This window comes from Mandrillus leucophaeus, unplaced genomic scaffold (assembly GCF_000951045.1).
Source record: "Mandrillus leucophaeus isolate KB7577 unplaced genomic scaffold, Mleu.le_1.0 Scaffold251, whole genome shotgun sequence".
NCBI classification, from domain to species: Eukaryota; Metazoa; Chordata; class Mammalia; order Primates; family Cercopithecidae; genus Mandrillus; species Mandrillus leucophaeus.
Window position 1 is genome coordinate 2,529,868 of NW_012102599.1, and position 19,947 is coordinate 2,549,814.

The 19,947-nt window shown below is 39.3% G+C and overlaps 1 protein-coding gene across 3 annotated transcripts in view; it reads left to right on the forward strand.

Annotated features, from left to right (window-relative positions):
• The window catches only part of UBE2K (ubiquitin-conjugating enzyme E2K), a 95,151-nt gene that overhangs the window by 34,893 nt on the left and 40,311 nt on the right, over nt 1-19,947 (forward strand). For 2 of the 3 annotated variants that reach the window (XM_011983564.1, XM_011983565.1), the window contains exons 2-3: nt 2,628-2,721; nt 11,026-11,084. The exons of the other annotated variant lie outside the window; for it this stretch is intronic. In XM_011983564.1, the coding sequence (XP_011838954.1) occupies nt 2,628-2,721; nt 11,026-11,084 (153 nt within the window). The remainder of the gene's footprint in view (nt 1-2,627; nt 2,722-11,025; nt 11,085-19,947) is intronic. 3 annotated transcript variants of the gene reach the window in all.

Here is a 19,947-nt window from a genome sequence, read left to right on the forward strand (position 1 = left end):
CCCGTCTCGGCCTCCCAAAGTGCTGGGATTACAGGCTTGAGCCACCGCACCCGGCCAATGAATAATCATTTAGCATTTTGTTACCCAGAGATTTGGGCAGTCCCAAAAAGCAGCTTTTCTAATCTCCCTCTCCTCCTTTCCCAAAAAAACGTTAATCAGATCCTTTAGTATCCTAACATCTTTGGGTTATTTACATACTACTTTTTGGAGGGGAGATTATGGAAAGCTATCGAGATGTTTGAAAGCATTGATGATTAGCAAGATGATTATTCTTGTAAGAAGCCTTAAGAGGAGAAATTTAAGTGTATTCTAAGTTAACACTGGCTTCTTAAATTGGTCAGTGAAAGTTGAATGCCTCCAATTTTCTTTTTAACATTATTTATGCATAATTTAACTAGACAATTCTCTTTTCTTTTCTTTTTTTTGAGATGGAGTCTTGCTCTTTCACTCAGGCTATGCCATAGTGCAGTGGCACGATCTCGGCTCACTACAACCTCCACCTCCTGGGTTCAAGCGATTCTCCTGCCTCAGCTTGGCGAGTAGCTGGAACTACAGGTGTGCACCGCCACACCCAATTAAGTTTTTGTTTTTTTTTGGTTTTTTTGAGACGCAGTCTCATTCTGTCACCCAGGCTGGAATGCAGTGGCACGATCTTGGCTCACTGCAAGCTCCGCCTGCCGGGTTCATGCCATTCTGCCTCAGCCTCCCGAGTAGCTGGGACTACAGGCATCCGCCACCACGCCTGGCTAATTTTTTTGTGTTTTTAGTAGAGGCATGGTTTCACCGTGTTAGCCAGCGTGGTCTCGATCTCCTGACCTTGTGAGCCACCGTGCCTGGCCATCAAAGTATTTTTACTGTTGCTAAAATGTACATTTTCTCCTCTACCACAAATACCAAGGTTGTTAATGATTTTTTAGGGCATAAGAAGTAGTTTCTTATTGTACATATTTATAGTTAAATTTAGTTTTTGGATAAAAATATTTTCAGAAAAACATGAAAAAACAATACTAATTAGAAAGTAAGTTTTTAAATCCTGTGTTTTTATTAAAAGACAGGATTAATTAGGAATGATGTGAACTTTGAAAAATTAGGATTTTAAGTAATGTATTGTTTCTGAACTAAGTGTTCTGTACTAAAAAATATTTAACATAGTAAAAGAGTAAAAATTGTGTATTTTTTTGGGTTGGAGGAGGAAGCCAAAGACCTTTAAAACAGTAATTCTTACACCGTTTCATCCAGTAATCAAGTTTAAGAAAGTCAATCTAAAAGCAAAAAACTTCACTTTTGAAATCTTGAGTGAGGCTTTGTTTCATAAGAGTAGATACGTTGTGTCAATCAGGTAACAATATGGAATTCTAACCAAAAAAATGAAGATATAGGCCGGGCGCAGTGCCTCAGGTCTATAATCCCAGCACTTTGGGAGGCTGAGATGGGAGGATCATGAGGTCAGGAGTTTGAGACAAGCCTGGCCAGCATGGTGAAACCCCGTCTCTACTAAAATTACAAAAATTAGCTGAGCATGGTGGTGGGTGCCGGTAATCCCAGCTACTCAGGAGGCTGAGGCAGGAGAGTTGCTTGAACCCAGGAGATAGAGGTTGCAGTGAGCCGAGATCGTGCCATTGCACTCCAGCCTGGGTGACAAGAGCAAGACTCCGTCTCAAAAAAAAAAAAAAAGAAGATATAACTTGTACTTTAGGGATTTTGGTTTAAAAAATTGAGAGGAGAGGATTTACTGTATTTTTAACATAGGTTTGAGAATATAAGTGGAGAGCCCATTTGCAGGCAGGCACTTATGAATGTTAATGTGAATCCCACTGGGATGGTTTTCTGACTCATTTAAGGTTATCATGGCTCTGAGAATGGACTGTCATAAGATTAAGAGATTCAGTAATGCTATAGATAGGAGAGTACTTGGAGTAGTATAAAGTGCAAAATAAGTCAGTGTAGATAAATGTAAAGTAGAAATCTGGTTTTTGGAAGTAGGTAGTTGCCATTTTAATAAACTAAGCAGAAAAACAAATTGAAGAAGGCCTTAGATTCTTTTGAGGCATTTAGTCCTTTGGAATTTTCATGGAAAGGAGAATCTGTTACATAGCTAGAGCTTTCATCATTCTGGTGGATAGTGTACTATTTCAGTCAGTTAAACTAAACATTTAGCGTTATTATGGTTGGTTCAAGTGAGAGTTTATGGCCTAAATGGCTTTTAATTACCCTGAATTTTCTGTTTATATAAGCAGAACTCATGTATCCTGGGGGTATAGTTCAGAATATAGTATCTTAGCGTTCATCTGTGGATGATTAATCACTTTGGACCTAATATACATGGAATTGGCAAACATAAAATAGGTTTTATACTATTTTTCTCTCATGACATTCCTAGAAATTCAAGAAGCCATTGTATTGTTCAAAGTGGTGTTATTTCATTTAAAACATTGAAGTTAAAATTTATTAGTTTGTTTTAAATATTCTTAAAACTGGCCAATTAAGTCCTAGAAAAGCCCAGACTTACTTTACTAGAGCAGATAATCAAGTTTATGAAAGGGGGGAGTTTCAAAAATTTTTATAGGTAATACTTTAGGCGTTTTTCTTGCTGACATACTAACATTTATTTTCTGTTTATTTTTAAGACGAGCAAAAATCAAATTAAAGTAGATCTTGTAGATGAGAATTTTACAGAATTAAGAGGAGAAATAGCAGGACCTCCAGACACACCATATGAAGGCAAGTACTTTTTTCTGTATCAAAATATTGTGCGTATTAGAACTTGTCTAAAACATTAAATCAGAATAATCTTAAACATCTATAAATTATATGGAGGGTAACTTCATTTGGTTTAGATAAACAGCAATTTTAAAAATACTAAATTTAGATACTTAATATAGACTGGTATTTCTTACTGAATTTTAGCTAATTTTTTTCTTTCCACAAAAAGTTTAGCAGAGCTTTGTTACAGGTATTATAGGTTAGAATTTAATAGAATAAAAGATCTGGCATGGTAAACCTCTAAATTATATGGACTATAGACACTCAGTTACCCTTCATATGGTATCTAAAACAGACCTTGCCTTAAATATCTCACTGGTGAAATGTTGCTTTTGTTTTTAAAGTTCTTCTTTCTGTCATTTAGCATTTCATTCACTCATATGTCTTCATACAGGCTGTAGTCCAAATGTTTTCTTTATTCAGGAAAGCTTTTAGTGATCATTTCAAGACACATAGAAAGGAGGTGGCTTTGCTGAACTTGGTGTTCACAAATTAACTCTGTAGCTACTTTAGACCATGGAGTTGGGTGGTAAGATACAGAAATAAGCCTTATAGCATTTTACTTTCTTATTAGGTGAGTCTTCGTTAATTAATATTATTGTAAATTTAGGTTATACAGCATATAACCAAGGTTCTTGCATTAATAGCTATTCAAATATTTGTTTATTAGAAAACATAACAGAATATATGGTAACCCTAATTATGCAATCTTTGCATGTATTTTCTCATTTAATCCTTTCAGCAAATCTTATTAGGTAAATACAATGTTTGCTGTTTCATAGATGAAGAAACAAGTTCAGAGAAGTGACTTGTCTAAGGTCAACCATCTTAGCACAACGGATAGGCTTTGCCTTCAAAGCCTGTGCTTTTAATCACTTTATGTAAATCAGAATTCACTTAATATTGGAAGTGGTGGTGATGTCTATTTTGTTTTGTTATCTATTTTTTTAGATGCAAAGTTTTACTGTTACCCAGGCTGGAGAGCAGTGGCATGGTCATAGCTCATTATAAATTTGAATTCCTAGGCTCAAGTAATCCTCCAGCTTCCTCAGTAGCTAGTACTACAGGTGCATGCCACCACATCCAGTTAAATACTTCATATGTGTTTGTTGTTAATTTTTGTTTGTTTGTTTTTTGAGACTGAGTCTCTCTGTTGCCCAGGCTGGAGTGCGGTGGTGAAATCTTGGCTTACTGCAACCTCACCTCCCAGAATCAAGTGATTCTCCTACCTTAGCTTCCCGAGTAGCTTGGATTACAGGCGTGCACCACCATGCCGGCTATAATTTTTGTACTTTTAGTAGAGACGGAGTTTCACAATAACAGCCAGGCTGGTCTTGAACTTCTTACCTCAGGTGATACGCCTGCCTTAGCCTCCCAAAGTGTTAGGATTACAGGCATGAGCCACCACCCCCAGCTGCCAGCTAAATACTTTTGAGTGGTTCTATAATTCTGTAATGAACAGTTTACCCAAAACCTCTTTTTTTTTTTTTTTTTTTTTTTTGAGATGGAGTCTCGCTCTGTTGCCCAGGCTGGAGTGCAGTGGCGCGATCTTGGCTCACTGCAAGCTCCACCTCCCAGGTTCATGCCTTTCTCCTGCCTCAGCCTCCCGAGTAGCTGGGACTCCAGGTGCCCGCCACCACACTTGGCTAATTTATTTGTGTGTTTTTTTAGTGGAGATGGTGTTTCACCTTGTTAGCCAGGATGGGCTCGATCTCCTGACCTCATGATCCACCCACCGCAAGCTCCCAAAGTGCTGGGATTGTAGGTGTGAGCCACTGCGCCCAGCTACCCAAAACACTTTTTTAAAATCTATTATTTTTGAATATTTTCTTGTTCTTAATCCAGATTGTTGAAGACCCTAGAATGTCTTTAGCATATTATACCAATTCTGTTTATTCATTTTTTTCTTTTTTTTTTTTTTTTTGAGACAGAGTCTCACTCTGTCGCTCAGGCTGGAGTGCAGTGGTGCGATCTTGGCTCACTGCAACCTCCACCTCCTGGGTTCAAGTGATTCTCCTGACAGCCTCCCGAGTAGCTGGTACTACAGGCCCCCGCCACCATGCCCGGCTAATTTTTTTTATTTTTAGCAGAGACAGGGTTTCACATTATTGGCCAGGCTTGTCTTGAACTCCTGACCTTGTGATCTGCCCACCTCGGCCTCCCAAAGTACTGGGATTACAGGCATGAGCCACCGCACCCGGCCCGTTTTTTCTTTCTTTATTGGATAGATGGCATCTTGCCAAGTTACCCAGGCAGGTCTCAAACCCCTGGCCTCAAACAATCCTCTTGCCTTAGTGTCCCAAAGTCTTGGGATTCTAGGCATGAGCCATTGTGCCCAACCTTGTACCAATTCTTAAGTGATAAAATTTTATTTGTTGTTTTATAGTTAATATGAGCCATTTCTAGATATTTAATTTTTTATGCTGTTTATTGAGTGCTTCCTATCTGCCTTGCTTGGTCTGGCCATTTTCATGGATGCTATTTCATTTAGTCTTTTTTACAATCATTAAATGTAGAGGAGACCTTTAGTTATCTTACGAAAATCAGGTGGTTGTCCTAATAGCAGATGTTTTTATGTAATATTAGCTTCTTCTTGAAGACAAGCCTTACAGTTATTCTTGAATTTTTTTTTTTAGATTGTTTTGAAGTATTTTTGGAAGATAGTAGGGCAATGACATTATTTTAGAGGTCTGCCGGCAAAGTTTTAAATTTTTTAACTGATTTTTATAAACAAGGCACTTCCTGAGCTAAATTAGAAGCAATATTTAATAGGTAGATTAATTTTTTAAAATGGATAATGTATACTTATATACATTAAGATATATTAAGATATATTCTTATGGTTGGGTGCGGTGGCTCACACCTGTAATCCCAACACTTTGGGAGGCTGAGGCAGGTGGATCACGAGGTCAGGAGATCGAGACCATCCTGGCTAACATGGTGAAACCCGTCTCTACTAAAAATACAAAAAAATTAGCCGGGTGTAGTGGCGGGCGCCTGTAGTCCCAGCTACTCAGGAGGCTGAGGCAGGAAAATGGTGTGAACCCGGGACGCAGAGGTTGCAGTGAGCGGAGATCATGCCACTGCACTTCAGCCTGGGCGACAGAGCAAGACTCTGTCTCAAAAAAATAAAAAATAAAAAAGATATATTCTTTATTGGTTAGAAGCAAGTTTGGTCATTTTTTTCTTTTCTTTTTCCCGATACCGAGAATGGGGCCAAAAGTTTGGTCATTTAAAAGTGCTTATTTCTGTCTGGGCGGGGTGGCTTATGCCTGTAATCCCAGCACTTTGGAAGGCTGAAGCAGGTGGATCACGAGGTCAGGAGTTCAAGACCAGCCTGACCAACGTGGTGAAACTCCATCTCTACTAAAAATACAAAAATTAGCTGGGTGCTGTGGTGTGGGCCTGTAATCCCAGCTACTCAGGAGGCTGAGGCAGGAGAATCCCTTTAACCCACAAGACGGAGGTTGCAGTGAGCTGAGATCTCACCGCTGCACTCCAGCCTGGGCGAGAGAAGGCGACTGCGTCTCAAAAAAAAGTGCTTATTTCTGCTGCTGCTGCTGCTAAATGAGTATCTTGATGAGATTAGATTTAATATGCTTTTTGGTATATGTTTGAGGTAGACTAACTTTAATTCTATTATTTTATGTAAAACTGTTGAGAGAAGTTCATTTTGTTAAGGAAAAGTACCATTCAAGGGCATAAACTTTAATGCTTTTTCTTTTAAATATAACGGTAGGTTAAATATTTATTGCAAGGATGTTGCAGTTTTTTGAGTTTTTAAAAATCTAAACTTAAATGCTAAGGCAAAAGTTCACATGTGGAATGTTAAACTATTTATGACCATTATTAAGTAATGAGGCAGCTGTTTTATAGTATTTAAAGAATCAGATTGTGAAGTAGAGTACTCACGGGAAAATGCCATATTGTAGATATTACTTAACTCAATTTTCTTCACTTCTTTTGCCTTAATCAGTGACAAAGGAACAGTTTAGTTCTTGAGCTTTTCTTCCTAAAATTTCTTTTAGGTTTATGGAATCATTGTTGACAGCTTAAAAATTCTCATTCCTTCCCCATCTCCTCTTTGGGTTAAGTTAAATTTAAAGATGGTTAATTTTTAATATTAAAAGCTATTCTTCAAGAAGTTAATGTTTTATAGTAAAAACTATTATAATGTGAATAATATAGTTATCATTAGTCATATTACCCTGATCAGATGATGCTATGATTAATGCTAAGTGGTCGTATATTGAAAGTTGTCAGAGCATGTAACATAAGGGATAGAAATAGAAATAAGATTTTAGAGACTCGTGAGTCCAGCATTATTTATATAGTATCTCTGGGCCCTCACACTGCTCCTAAGAGATTATTTTGGCCATTAACAAGAACTTTGTATGATGGGTTATAGAGATGGTAATCTGGAGTTTAATCAGAAAAAAATAATTCTTAGGAAGGAAAAAGAAAAGCCTATGTAGTGCCGAAGCCAAATTTATTATAACTATATTTGAAGCTAGCATTTCTAATTCTGGGTATAGACGGTTATAGTCACAAAATTTCTTCAGGTACCCTTCTCTTACGTGTCAGTTTTTTTTTTTTTTTTCTTTCCACTACTTTTCTTTAAGTTTCATTATTGTTACTATATGTTTTTCGATTCAGGCATTTAGTTCAACTCATGCATTAATCACTATGGGATTATATTATTTCTTCAGGTACCCTTCTCTTACGTGTCAGTTTTTTTTTTTTTTTTCTTTCCACTACTTTTCTTTAAGTTTCATTATTGTTACTATATGTTCTGCGATTCAGGCATTTAGTTCAACTCATGCATTAATCACTATGGGATTATATTAAAAAGAACTAGTGGTTGGGCATAATGGCTCATGCCTGTAATCCCATTACTTTGGGAGGCTGAGGCGAGTAGATCATTTGAGGTCAGGAGTTCGAGACCAGCTTAGCCAGCGTGGTGAGACCCCATCTCTACTTTAAAAAATTAAAAAATTAGCCGGCATGGTGGCACACACCTGTAGTCTTAGCTACCCAGGAGGCTGAGGTAGGAGAATTGCTGTAACTGGGAGGTGGAGGTTGCAGTGAGCCAAGATCGCACCATTGCACTCCAGTCTGGGCAGCAGAGTGAGAATCCATCTCAAAAATAGCAAGAAGAGAGGCCAGGTACAATGGCTCTTGCCTGTAATCCCAGCACTTTGGGAGGCTGATGTGGGCAGATCACTTGAGGCCAGGAGTTCAAGACCAGCCTGACCAACATGGTGAAACCCCATCTCTGCTAAAAATACAAAAATTAGCTGAGCGTTGTGGTGGGCACCTGTAATCCCAGCTACTCAGGAGACTGAGGCATGAGAATTGCTGGAACCTGAAAGGTGGAGGTTACAGTGAGCCAAGATTTTACCACTACACTCCAGCCTGGGCATCAGAACGAGACCCCGTCTCAGAAAAAAAAAGAAAAAGAGGAAGAAGAAGAAAAGAGGGATTCAAACCAAAAAGGGCTTGAAGAAAATAGTACCACTTTTATTTTTTCCTCAGATTCATAGTTATCCATCCATTCATAACAATGGAGTAGTAAGGAGATACATTTGAGAGAGTCTAGAATATACTGAAGAAAGTCTCCTGTTTGACTTTTTAAAGAACTGAGTGTATAGAATTTTGAAGATAATAATGCTACTAGCACACAGTTTTTTATTTTACTTTTTATTACAGGGAGTTTCAGATATTTAAAAAGGAATAGGCCGGGCGAGGTGGCTCATGTCTGTAATCCCAGCACTTTGGGAGGCTGAGGCAGGTGGATCATGAGGTCAGGAGATCAAGACCATCCTGGCTAACACGGTGAAACCTTGTCTCTACTAAAAATACAAAAAAGTAGCCGGGCATGGTGGCAGGCGCCTGTAGTCCCAGCTACCCGGGAGGCTGAGGCAGGAGAATGGCGTGAACCTGGGAGGTGGAGCGTCCAGTGAGCCAAGATGGCGCCACTGCACTCCAGCCTGGGTGACAGAGTGAGACTCCGTCTCAAAAAAAAAAAAAAAAAAAGAATATAATGCAACCTCTTCAGCCAGCTTTAATAACTATCAGCTCATGGCCATCTTTGATCTAATGTATTCTTTGATTATCTTGAAATAAAATCTCATAGTCTTATATATAAATATTTCAATAGAACAGTTTTATTTACTGTATTTTGTAATAGTATTTTGTTATTAGTAATTGGTCATAAAATCTTAGAAGATGCTTAAACTCTTAAGAGTTAAGAGTTGAATCCAGCCTCTCATCCAGTGCAAGACTACCCCTTCAGAGTTTTCTTTTCTTTTTTCTGTTCTGTTCCGTTTATTATTTGAGACAGATTCTCGCTCTGTCACATAGGCTGGAGTGCAGTGGTGCGATCTTAGCTCACTGCAATATCCACCTCCTGGGTTCAAGCGATTCTTGTGCCTCAACCTCCCGAGTAACTGGGATCATAGGCACATGCCACAATACTCAGCTAATTTTTGTACTTTTAGTAGAGATGGGGTTTCACCATGTTTGTCAGGCTGGTCTTGAACTCCTGGCCTCAAGTGATCTGTCCACATCAGCCTCCCAAAGTACTGGGATTACAGGCATAAGCCATTGTGCACGGCCCAGAGTTTCTTAAGAGGCAATTATCCTCTCCTTGAGTCTTGAGTACCCCAGTTGTGAGAAGCTAGATGCTAGATAATTTTTTTTTTTTTTTTGAGATGGAGTCTTGCTCTGTTGCCCAGGCTGGAGTGCAGTGGCACGATCTTGGCTCACTGCAAGCTCCACCTCCCGGTTTACGCCTTTCTTCTGCCTCAGCCTCCCAAGTAGCTGGGACTACAGGTGCCTGCCACCATGCCTGGCTAATTTTTTCTATTTTTTAGTAGAGATGGGGTTTCACCATGTTAGCCAGGATAGTATCACTCTCCTGACCTTGTGATCCGCCCCCTTGGCCTCCCAAGTACTGGGATTACAGGTGTGAGCCACTGTGCCCGACCTAGATAAGCTTTTTAAAAATGCTGTATAGATGCTAGTTGCTCCAGATAACTTCAAAACAAAACAAAAAGTTGCCTTCTATTTGTATATTACTGGTTAGAAAAGCTCCTTGGTAAAATTTTGCATTTTATAAACCCATTTAAAGGAATAGTTTGGGCCAGGTGCGGTGGCTCACGCCTGTAATCCCAGCACTTTAGGAGGCCGAGGCGGGTGGATCACGAGGTCAGGAGATCGAGACCAGCCTGGGTAACATGGTGAAACCCCAACTGTACTGAAAACACAAAAAATTAGCCAGACGTGGTGGTGGGTGCCTGTAGTCCCAGCTACTTGGGAGGCTGAGGCAGGAGAATGGCGTGAACCCAGGAGGCGGAGCTTGAAGTGAGCAGAGACCACGCTCCACTGCACTCCAGCCTGGGCAACAGAGTCAGACTCCGTCTCAATAAATAAATAAATAAATAAAATAAAGGAATAGTTTGTCTTTATGTCTATCTCTCTTGTTGAATTTTGTTTAAAAAATAAAAAATATATTTAAAGTTTTTTATATTAAAATAGAAACAAAGTCTTGCTGTATTGACCAGGCTGTACTCAAACTCCTGGCCTAGCTTTAAGCAGTCCTCCCACCTCAGCCTCCCAAAGTGTTGAGACTGCAGGCATTAATTAGCCATGGACCTAGCTTGTTTTTTTTAGGCTGGTACAAAAGTAATTACAATTTAATTGCACAAATAAAATGTTAACAAATAAGTATTGACATTTAATTTAGGGCACAAATGAAAAGATTTGGGACCTTATTTCATTTGCAAGAAGCAGCCAGAAGTAGAATTTTGTTTATGGCATAGTCTCTGTCCTTTGTATCATCTATACTTTCATCCCTCCTTGCCTTCTTTCTTTCTTCTTTTTTTTCTGACCCTTTTTTTGTTTGTTATTTAGCAATTCTTAACAGGGTGGATTAGAGGACACAGTGGGAGATTAGAACTCTAATAGTTAATTGTCCTGATGAAATGTTGACGTTGCATTGTCTGGATTTAATGTATTTATCTCTAGCCTTGTTACTCACTGATAAACTAATATAGTTGTATGAAGTGGATATTCTGTATGCTTTAAACAACCTTTAAATTAAAAACTAGTGCTTTTGATTACTTTCTTTCTGGGTTTCAACTTTAAAATGAATTTATTTAATTGAATATGAAATAGCTGCTCTGAAAAGTTCATCAATATATTTGTTTTACATATTTGAATTGAGCAGCATTCTTAACTTTGTTTTCCCCATTTTTTTAGGAGGAAGATATCAACTAGAGATAAAAATACCAGAAACATACCCATTTAATCCCCCTAAGGTACTGTAAGCCTATTTTTGTGCATGAACTTATAAAATATTTTATATTTCTGACCTCTTTTTATTAATATATATTTTAAGGCTTATTAAAGTCACAGCTTTATGAGTTGTTTACTGTGTAAATTTGATGTGGACAGTATTTTAGGTAATGGCAGATGGCTTGCTTCTGAAATTAGAATGAAAAGCAAACTTACCCAAAGGCAGCCATTAATGGCTCAAAACTGGAATAGGATGTACATCTGACAATGGCTCATATGCTAGATCTAGAAATACTTGTCAGTGTTCCCAAATTTAGAGAGCCCTTTTACACATAGACAGAGGTTCTTACTTGACTCAAAGAAGTATGTGTTTTAGGAGACTAGCTTCTTCATTCAGTCATTATTTGAGTACTTTGTGCCAAGGAATATAGCAGTAACTAAGACTTACACTGTTCCTCCTTTCATAGAGCTCACATTATAGTGGGGAAAAAAACTGAGCATGGAATTGCAACTGTGATAAATGTTGAAAGGGAGAATGGAATACCCTAAGATCATGTACAACATGGGGACCCAACCTAAACTTATTTTTTGATTGAACCACTTCCTTTATGTCTCTGCTTTTACTGTCATCAGCACTTTAGGCATTCAACTTTATTCCCTATTTTGTCTGTTATTTAATCACCCTTCCATCTTTGCCACTTATACTCATTCTCTGCAGTGTTGGTCTAGAAATATTCCTAGAGTGCAGTTTTGATCATGCTGCTTTTCTTTCCCTGAATAAAGTCTAAACTCCATGGCTTGACACTTTAAACCTCCTAGAACCTGACCCCAATCTTGTTTCCCACTCTAATCTTCTACCACTTCCACCCACAATGTGGGTCTTATTTTCCATCTTAGATTGTTTATTTGTAGATGATGCTTATTCTTCCACAACTTTCTATCAGTTTCGCTTAAATCTTTGCCCCTATTATTTAAAATTGTAGTTTTCTATGAGGCCCGAGTATCACTTTCTTCTTTAAGCTGAGTTCATCAAATGTTTCTCCCTCTCCTCTCTCAATAGCATTTTATACAGTTTATATAGTGACAACACAAATATAGTTCCAACTCATGTATTATTTTGGATATGTATCTTTTTTTAGCTTCTATGCTCCTGAGTCAAGGACCATGTCTTATACACCTATATATTAGTAGTTTCCAATAGTGTAGTGTCCCTTGAGCATATGATAGCAGTCACTCAGAATGTTCTAGAATTTGTTCATTCAACCTATTGGTTATTCCAGTTTAAGAATAGATATGATAATGAAAGTTCCAGGGTGATTTTGGCTCACCTAGCATTATGGGGTGCCTATTAGTCTATTGTTTATGTACATCTATTTTCTGATAAGTCTGGTTGATTTTTTTTAATTATGATAAAATATACATGACATAAAATTACCATTGTAATCATTTTTATGTGTACAGTTCAGTGGCAGTATATTTACCTTGTTGTTTAACCTTTACCATTATCTGTCTATAGAACTTTCTCACCTTCCCAAACTGAAACTTCATACCCATTAAGCAATAACTCCCCATTATTCCCTGCTCCCAGCTTCTGGTAACCACTGTTTTTGTTTCTCTAAATTTGATTAATTCATAAACCTCATGTAAGTGGAATCATAAAATGTCGTTGTGTGTCTGGCTTATCTCACCTAGCATAATGTCATCAAGGTTCATTCATGTTAAAGCATGTGTCAGAATTTGTTTTTAAGGCTGAATAATATTCCATTCTAAGTATAGACCATATTTTGTTTTCTCATTCAGCTGTTGATGGACAGTTGGATTTTTTTGTTTGTTTGTTTGTTTTGGGGGACGGAGTCTTGCTGTGTCGCCCAGGTTGGAGTGCAGTGGCGCAATCTCAGCTCACTCCAAGCTCCACCTCCTAGGTTCACGCCATTCTCCTCCCTCAATCTCCTGAGTAGCTGGGACTACAGGCGCCTGCCACCACGCCCGGCTAATTTTTTTTGTTTGTTTTTGTTTTTTGTTTTTTGTTTTGGGGACAGAGTCTCGCTCTATCGCCCAGGTTGGAGTGCAGTGGCGCGATCTGAGCTCACTGCAAGCTCCGCCTCACGGGTTCAGGCTATTCTCCGCCTCCCGGGTTCAGGCCATGTTAGCCAGGATGGTCTCGATCTCCTGACCTCGTGATCTGCCCACCTTGGTCTCCCAAAGTGCTGTGGGATTACAGGCTTGAGCCACTGTGCCCGGCCTTGGATTTTGTTTTATTTTGTTTTTTGTTTTATTCGTGGAAATAAGGGGAAAGGAAGAAAAGAGCTCTTATAGGAACCGTTCTCTATTTTACTATTTACTATATGTAGTAAAATAATATGTTTACTATTAATAAAAAAAAAAAAGTTTATTTTTACTATTAAATAATGACGGTAGCAGCTGTCACTTGTTTTGTGCTAGGAATTTTATATGCTTTTCCCAAAAGTCTTCATAACCACCCTAATAAATGAGTGAGCTGAGGCTTAGAAGTTAAATGGAACCAGATTCCATATGGCTGTTATAAGCCCATATGTTAAGTCACTGGGCTTTACTTCCTTTATTCTGATAAGGAAAAAGTAAGGACAAAATCTCTCAACCTGTGAGTATTTAAGAACAATCAACCAGAGTTCAAATCTTTCTTATGTAATCTCTGTGCCTCAGGTTCTTCACCTGCAAAATCTTTTCCTAGGGTTACAAAGACTAAAGAAGTTAATCGGTGTAGATAACTGTATTTCATTAATTCTATGATCTATTTTTTCCCCACATTTTTAACATCTGTGAAATCAGGATACATCTTTTGGTGGATGGCATGTCATAATTTAATTGGCAGAGGTTTTTGTTTCCCAAGGTGTGTTAGTATGTTCTCACCCTGCTATAAAGAAATACCTGAGACTGGGTAATTTATAAACATAGAGGTTTAAGGCCGGGTGCAGTGGCTCAGTCCTGTAATTCCAGCACTTTGGGAGACTGAGGCAGGCGGATCACCTGAGTTCGGGAATTTGACACCAGCCTGACTAACATGAAGAAACCCTGACTCTACAAAAAATACAAAATTATCTGGGCATGGTGGCGCATGCCTGTAATCCCAGCTGCTTGGGAGGCTGAGGCAGGAGAATGGCTTGAACCTGGGAGATGGAAGTTGCGGTGAGCTGAGATGCGCCATTGCACTCCAGCCTGGGCGAGGTTTAATTGGCTCGTGGTTCTGTAGACTGTGCAGGAAGCACAGTGGCTTCTGCTTCTGGGGAGGCCTCAGGAAACTTATAATCACGGCAGAAGGCCAGGGGGAAGCAGACACGTCTTACATGGCAGGAAAAGGAGCAAGAGAGATTTGGGGAAAATGCTTACACACTTGAAAACAACTAGATCTCATGAGAACTCACTAACACGATGACAGCACCAAGGGGGATGGTGTTAAGCCATGAGAAACCATGATCCGGTTTCCACTAGGCCCCACCTCCAACACTGGGGATTACCATTTGACATGCGATTTGGGCAGGGACCCAAATCCAAACTGTATCATAAGGGTACATAAAACAATGTTATGTTAAATAGTTGATGGTGCCTGATATTTGATGAAATGTAAGTTACAAGTGCCTGGAATAGTAGTAAGCACTTGGTAAATGTTAGACAGCATTAACCAATGACTGCCACCCCAAGTGAGGGAGGCCCTTTCCAAAGTAGTCTGTTGGCTTTCCTTTATAACAGCATTTTAAAATACATTAGTATTGACACTTAAATTTTCTCTATAAATTCATATTCTCATACATTGCTGGGGGAAATGTAAAATGTTGCAGCCTCTTTGGGAAACAGTTTGATCAAAATGGCAAACTTAGAGTTCCCTTGTGACTCAGCAGTTCTACTTCTAGGTATAACATTTATCCACACAGTAACTTGTACACAGGTGTTCATACCAACACTATTCATTACAGCCAAAAAAATGGAAGCAATCAAAAATGTTCGTCAACTGGTGAATGGATAAATAAAATGCAGTATATCCATATCATGGAATACTATTTGGTTATAAAGAAGAATGAGGTACTGATAAATGATACAACGTATCAGTGAACCTTGAAAACATTATGCTAAGTGAAAGAAACCAGACACAAAAGCTTCACATTGTATTATTTTTATGAAATACTGGAAAAAGCAAATCCTAGAGACTAGAGACAGAAAGGAATTTGGTGGTGACTTAGAGATAGAAGAATGGGGAAGTAACTGCCAATGGTTACAGGGTTTCTTTTGTTTTGTTTTGCTTTTTTGAGGCAGAGTCTCGCTCTGTCGCCCAGGCTGGAGTGCAGTGGCGTGATCTCGGCTCACTGCAAGCTCTGCCTCCTGGGTTCAGGCCATTCTCCTGCCTCAGCCTCCCGAGTAGTTGGGACTACAGGCACCCGCCACCATGCTTGGCTAATTTTTTGTATTTTTAGTAGAAACGGGGTTTCACCATGTTAGCCAGGATGGTCTCAATCTTCTGACCTCGTGATCCTCCTGCCTCGGCCTCCCAAAGTGCTAGAATTACAGGCGTGAGTCACCGTGCCCAGCCAGGTTTCTTCTTGAGGTGATAAAATAGTCAAAAAATAGATTGTGGTGATAGTTGCACAAGTCTGTGAATATACTAAAAGTTAGCAAGCTGTACAGTTGCTGGGCACGGTGGTTCATGCCTGTCATCCCAGAACTTTGGAAGGCTGAGGTAGGTGGATCACCTGAGGTCAGTAGTTCGAGACCAGCCTGGCCAATGTGGTGAAACGCCATCTCTACTAAAAATACAAAAATTAGCTGGGTGTGGTGGCACGTGCCTGTAATCCCAGCTACTCAGGAAGCTGAGGCAGGAGAATTGCTTGAACCCGGGAGACAGAGGTTGCAGTGAGTCAAGACCACGCCATTGCACTCCAGCCTGGGCAACAGAGCAAGACTCCGTCTCAAAAAAAGAAAAGAAAAGGAAGTTGTACACATTAAGTGGGTGAATTATGTCTCAGTAAAGGTGTAGCCTTTATAGGGTATAATAGCTTCAAAGTAATTGCATAATTGTGGCTCTGTTTTAGGCACTTCGACCTGTAACTTCATTTAATTCTTGAAATAAATATTTTATTAAATCTCTCCCACCTCATCCCCACTTTTTTTAGAGACAGGGTCTTACTCTGTTGCTCAGTCTGGAGTCTTCTGGCATGCACAATCATAGCTTAGTGCAGCCTTTAACTCCTGGGCTCAAGTGATCCCTCCACCTTGGCCTCCCCAGAGTGCTGGGATTACAGGCATGAGCCACCACACCCACACTCCTGTTTTATTAAAATGAGAAAAATAGACTCAAAACATAAGAACTGAAGTATGTCTGACGTTTTTGCTACTACTTCATCTTGCTGTTAAGGCCACTGTTACCTGCTTTGGCATGGTGGCTCATGCCTATAATCCCAGCACTTTAGGAAGTCAAGGCAGAAGAAGCATTTGGGCTTGGGAATTTGAGTTCAGTCTGGACGACATAGCAAGGCCCTGTCTCTAGTCACACACAAAAAAAAAAAAAAAGAAAGAAGAAAAAGGCCTCTACATCTCTTAATTCCAGCTGTTCCATTTGGAGGTAGCTTTGACGTTTAGAAACATCTTAGGTTCAACTCCAATTTGTATTACTGTGACTTCAACCAGTTAGTCATAGTTACAGTTTAGTGTTCTTTAAATATGGTATATATAAAATAAAATTTTTTAAAACAACAAAAAAATAAAGAACAAACAAGAAAATAAATATGATACATACCCCACTTGTGGCATTGTGCTGCTCTTGCAGTAAATGTTAATGAACATGATAAATATGTTCTAGATGTATACTAAGTTGATTTGAATTTTTACTGATGGGTAAATAAAATGAGAAGAATGGAGAATATTTATGTAAATTTCTTGCTGAATTGTGTGTTCACATATGTTTGGACTCAGGCTTAATTTTAAGTCTTATGAGGTAAAAGTATCAAAGTAGCTGGTTATATTTTCATTACTACTGTGCAGCTAAAATTTGAGAAAAGATTAAAAATTCACATTTGTCTTACCATGGTCACAGAATATTTTGTTTATTATTATGCAATATATCATTGACCAGAAGAGTAGGCTTACTTCTAAACAGAGAAAAATATGTCTTTAAATCAGATGATAATACTGTAGAAGGAATTTGATTAAATGCATACAACCAATATGATTTCTAGTGTTAAATTGTAATGTGTATTGTGCTAGTGAAAAAATCATTAGTAAAATTCTAGCCCAATGGTGTGTCCTGCTCGAATAGAGATTAAGTTGTAGGCCGGATGCGATGGTTTGCATGCCTATAATCCCAGCACTTAGGGAGGCAGGGGGCAGGTAGATGGCTTGAGCTCAGAAGTTCATGACCAAAATGGCAAAAACCTGTCTCTACTAAAAATGCAAAAAGCAGAACAAAACAAAAACTAGTCAGGTATAGTGGCATGAGCCTGCAGTCCCAGCTACTCAGGAGGCTAAGGCACAAGAATTGCTTGAACCTGGGAGGCGGAGGTTGCAGTGAGCCGAGATCGTGCCACTGCACTGCAGCCTGGACTACAGAGTGAGACTCTGTCTCAAAAAAAAAAAATAAATTAAGTTGTGAATTTTGCTCTTGTTTTCTTGGTGTTATCAACATATTTTTTACATGTTAAGTTGTATATACATACCAATGCTAATAATCTTTAATGAGCATATGCTCATCTGTACATACATATTCAAAATAAAATAACATTTTCTTTTGTATGATAAGAGAGTTAAAGCTGGTTTAATAATATATGTTTTGAGACCCTGTCTCAAAAATAAATAAAATAAAAAACAAGATACGGCCAAGCACGGTAGATCACCAGAGGTCAGGAGTTCAAGACTAGCCTGGACAACATGATGAAACCCCATCTCTACTGAAAATAATTAGCCAGGTGTCATGGTGCGCGCCTGTAATCCCAGCTACTCAGAGGGCTGAGGCAGGAGAATCGCTTGAAACCAGGAGGCGGAGGGTGCAGTAAGCTGAGATCGCACCACTGCACTCCAACCTGGACGACAGAGTGAAACTCCATCTGAACAAAAAAAAAAAAAAAAAAAGCAAGAAACACACTTCACATATCTTCAGATCTTAAAACTGGAAGTTACAAATGGAAATATGAACTCAAATCTACCATGAAGTGGAAGCTGAAGTGTTTGTTAAACTAAAGAGTGAATGAAATGTACAGTGCATCTTGGAGGAGGAGATAAGAACCATTGATGCTATGCCAATGTTGATAATTTAAGAATAGTTTCCTTCGTTTCTGTCTGGGAACTTTTAGTATCTGTTGTTACGTAGTGTTCAGATTTCTGTTTGTATTTATTGAGTACTTTCCGAAGCTATTGAGTGTTCTGAAGTTCCCAGACAATGCTAGTACTAGTTTTGTATATAAAAATAAGGAGACATTATTATTATTTTCTTAATAGAGACAGGGTCTTGCTACATTGCCCAGGCTGGTCTCAAACTCATAGCCTCAAACAGTCTTCCCACCTTGGCCTCCCAAATTGTTGAGATTACGGGCTTGATTCACTGTGCTGGGCCATGGAGATAATCTTGAAGATTAAATTTTTTTTTTACAAAATTTTTTTTTAAATTTTATTCTTTGAGACAGGTTCTTGCTCTGTTGCATGGGCTGGAGTACAGTGGCGTGATCATGGCTCACTGCAACCTCTGCCTTCCAGGCTCAAGCAATCTCTCACCTCAGCCTTCTGAGCCACCATGCCTGGCCTTGAAGATTAAATTCTTTAGTGGGTCATCTGCAAATCCAAAATTATTCTTTTTCTTTTTTACTTTCTTCTTTTTTTTTTTTAAATAGGGACGGGATCTCACCATATTGCCCAGGCTGGTCTCGAACTCCTGAGCTTAAGCAACCCACCTGCCTTGGCTTCCCAAACTGCTAGGATTATAGTCATGAGCCACCATTCTCAGCCCAAATTCAAAATTATTTATTTCTAACTATAGATTATAGTACAAAGTAAGAGTTAGTTCAGTAATTTAATTGTGTCGGCATTTTTCCTATATATCTACAGAGAATTCTTCATAGAAGACCCTTCTTTAAAAAGCAATGCTGAATGCCATATCCTGCTTTTTGCTCACACCTGTAATCCTAGCACTGTGGGAGGCTGAGATGGGTGGATCACTTGAGCCCAGGAGTTTGAGAAAAGTCTAGGCAACATGGTGAAACCCTGTTCCTGTATCCACAAAAAATATGAAAATTAGCCAGGAGTGATGGCACACGCCTGTAGTCCCAACTACTCTGAAGGCTGAGGCAGGAGAATTGTTTCAGCTCAGGAGCTCGAGGATGCAGTGAGCCGAGATTGTGCCACTGCACTTCAGCCAAGGTGACAGAGTAAGACCCTGTCTCAAAAATAAATAGAAAAGGCCAGGCACAGTGGCTCATGCCTGTAATCCTAGCATTTCGGGAGGCTGAGGCAGGCGGGTCACTTGGGAGTTCCAGACCAGCCTGGCCAACATGGTGAAACCCCGTCACTAGTAAAAAATACAAAAATTAGTCGGGCATGGTGGCGCAAACATGTAGTCCCAGCTGCTAGGGAGGCTGAGACGGGAGAATCACTCCAGCCCAGGAGTAGTAAAAAAGTAAAATTAAAACAAAAGGCAAGATGTATTTCATATGTCTTCAGCTCACTTGACTAAACTGTAATCCTTCTGACATCTCCAATAGTGTTTTTAAATTATATTATCTTTCTTTTTTTTTTTTTTGAGACGGTGTGTCGCTCTGTCGCCCAGGCTGGAGTGTAGTGGCGCGATCTCACTGCAAGCTCCGCCTCCCGGGTTCACGCCATTCTCCTGCCTCAGCCTCCGGAGTAGCTGGGACTAAAGGCGCCCGCCACCGC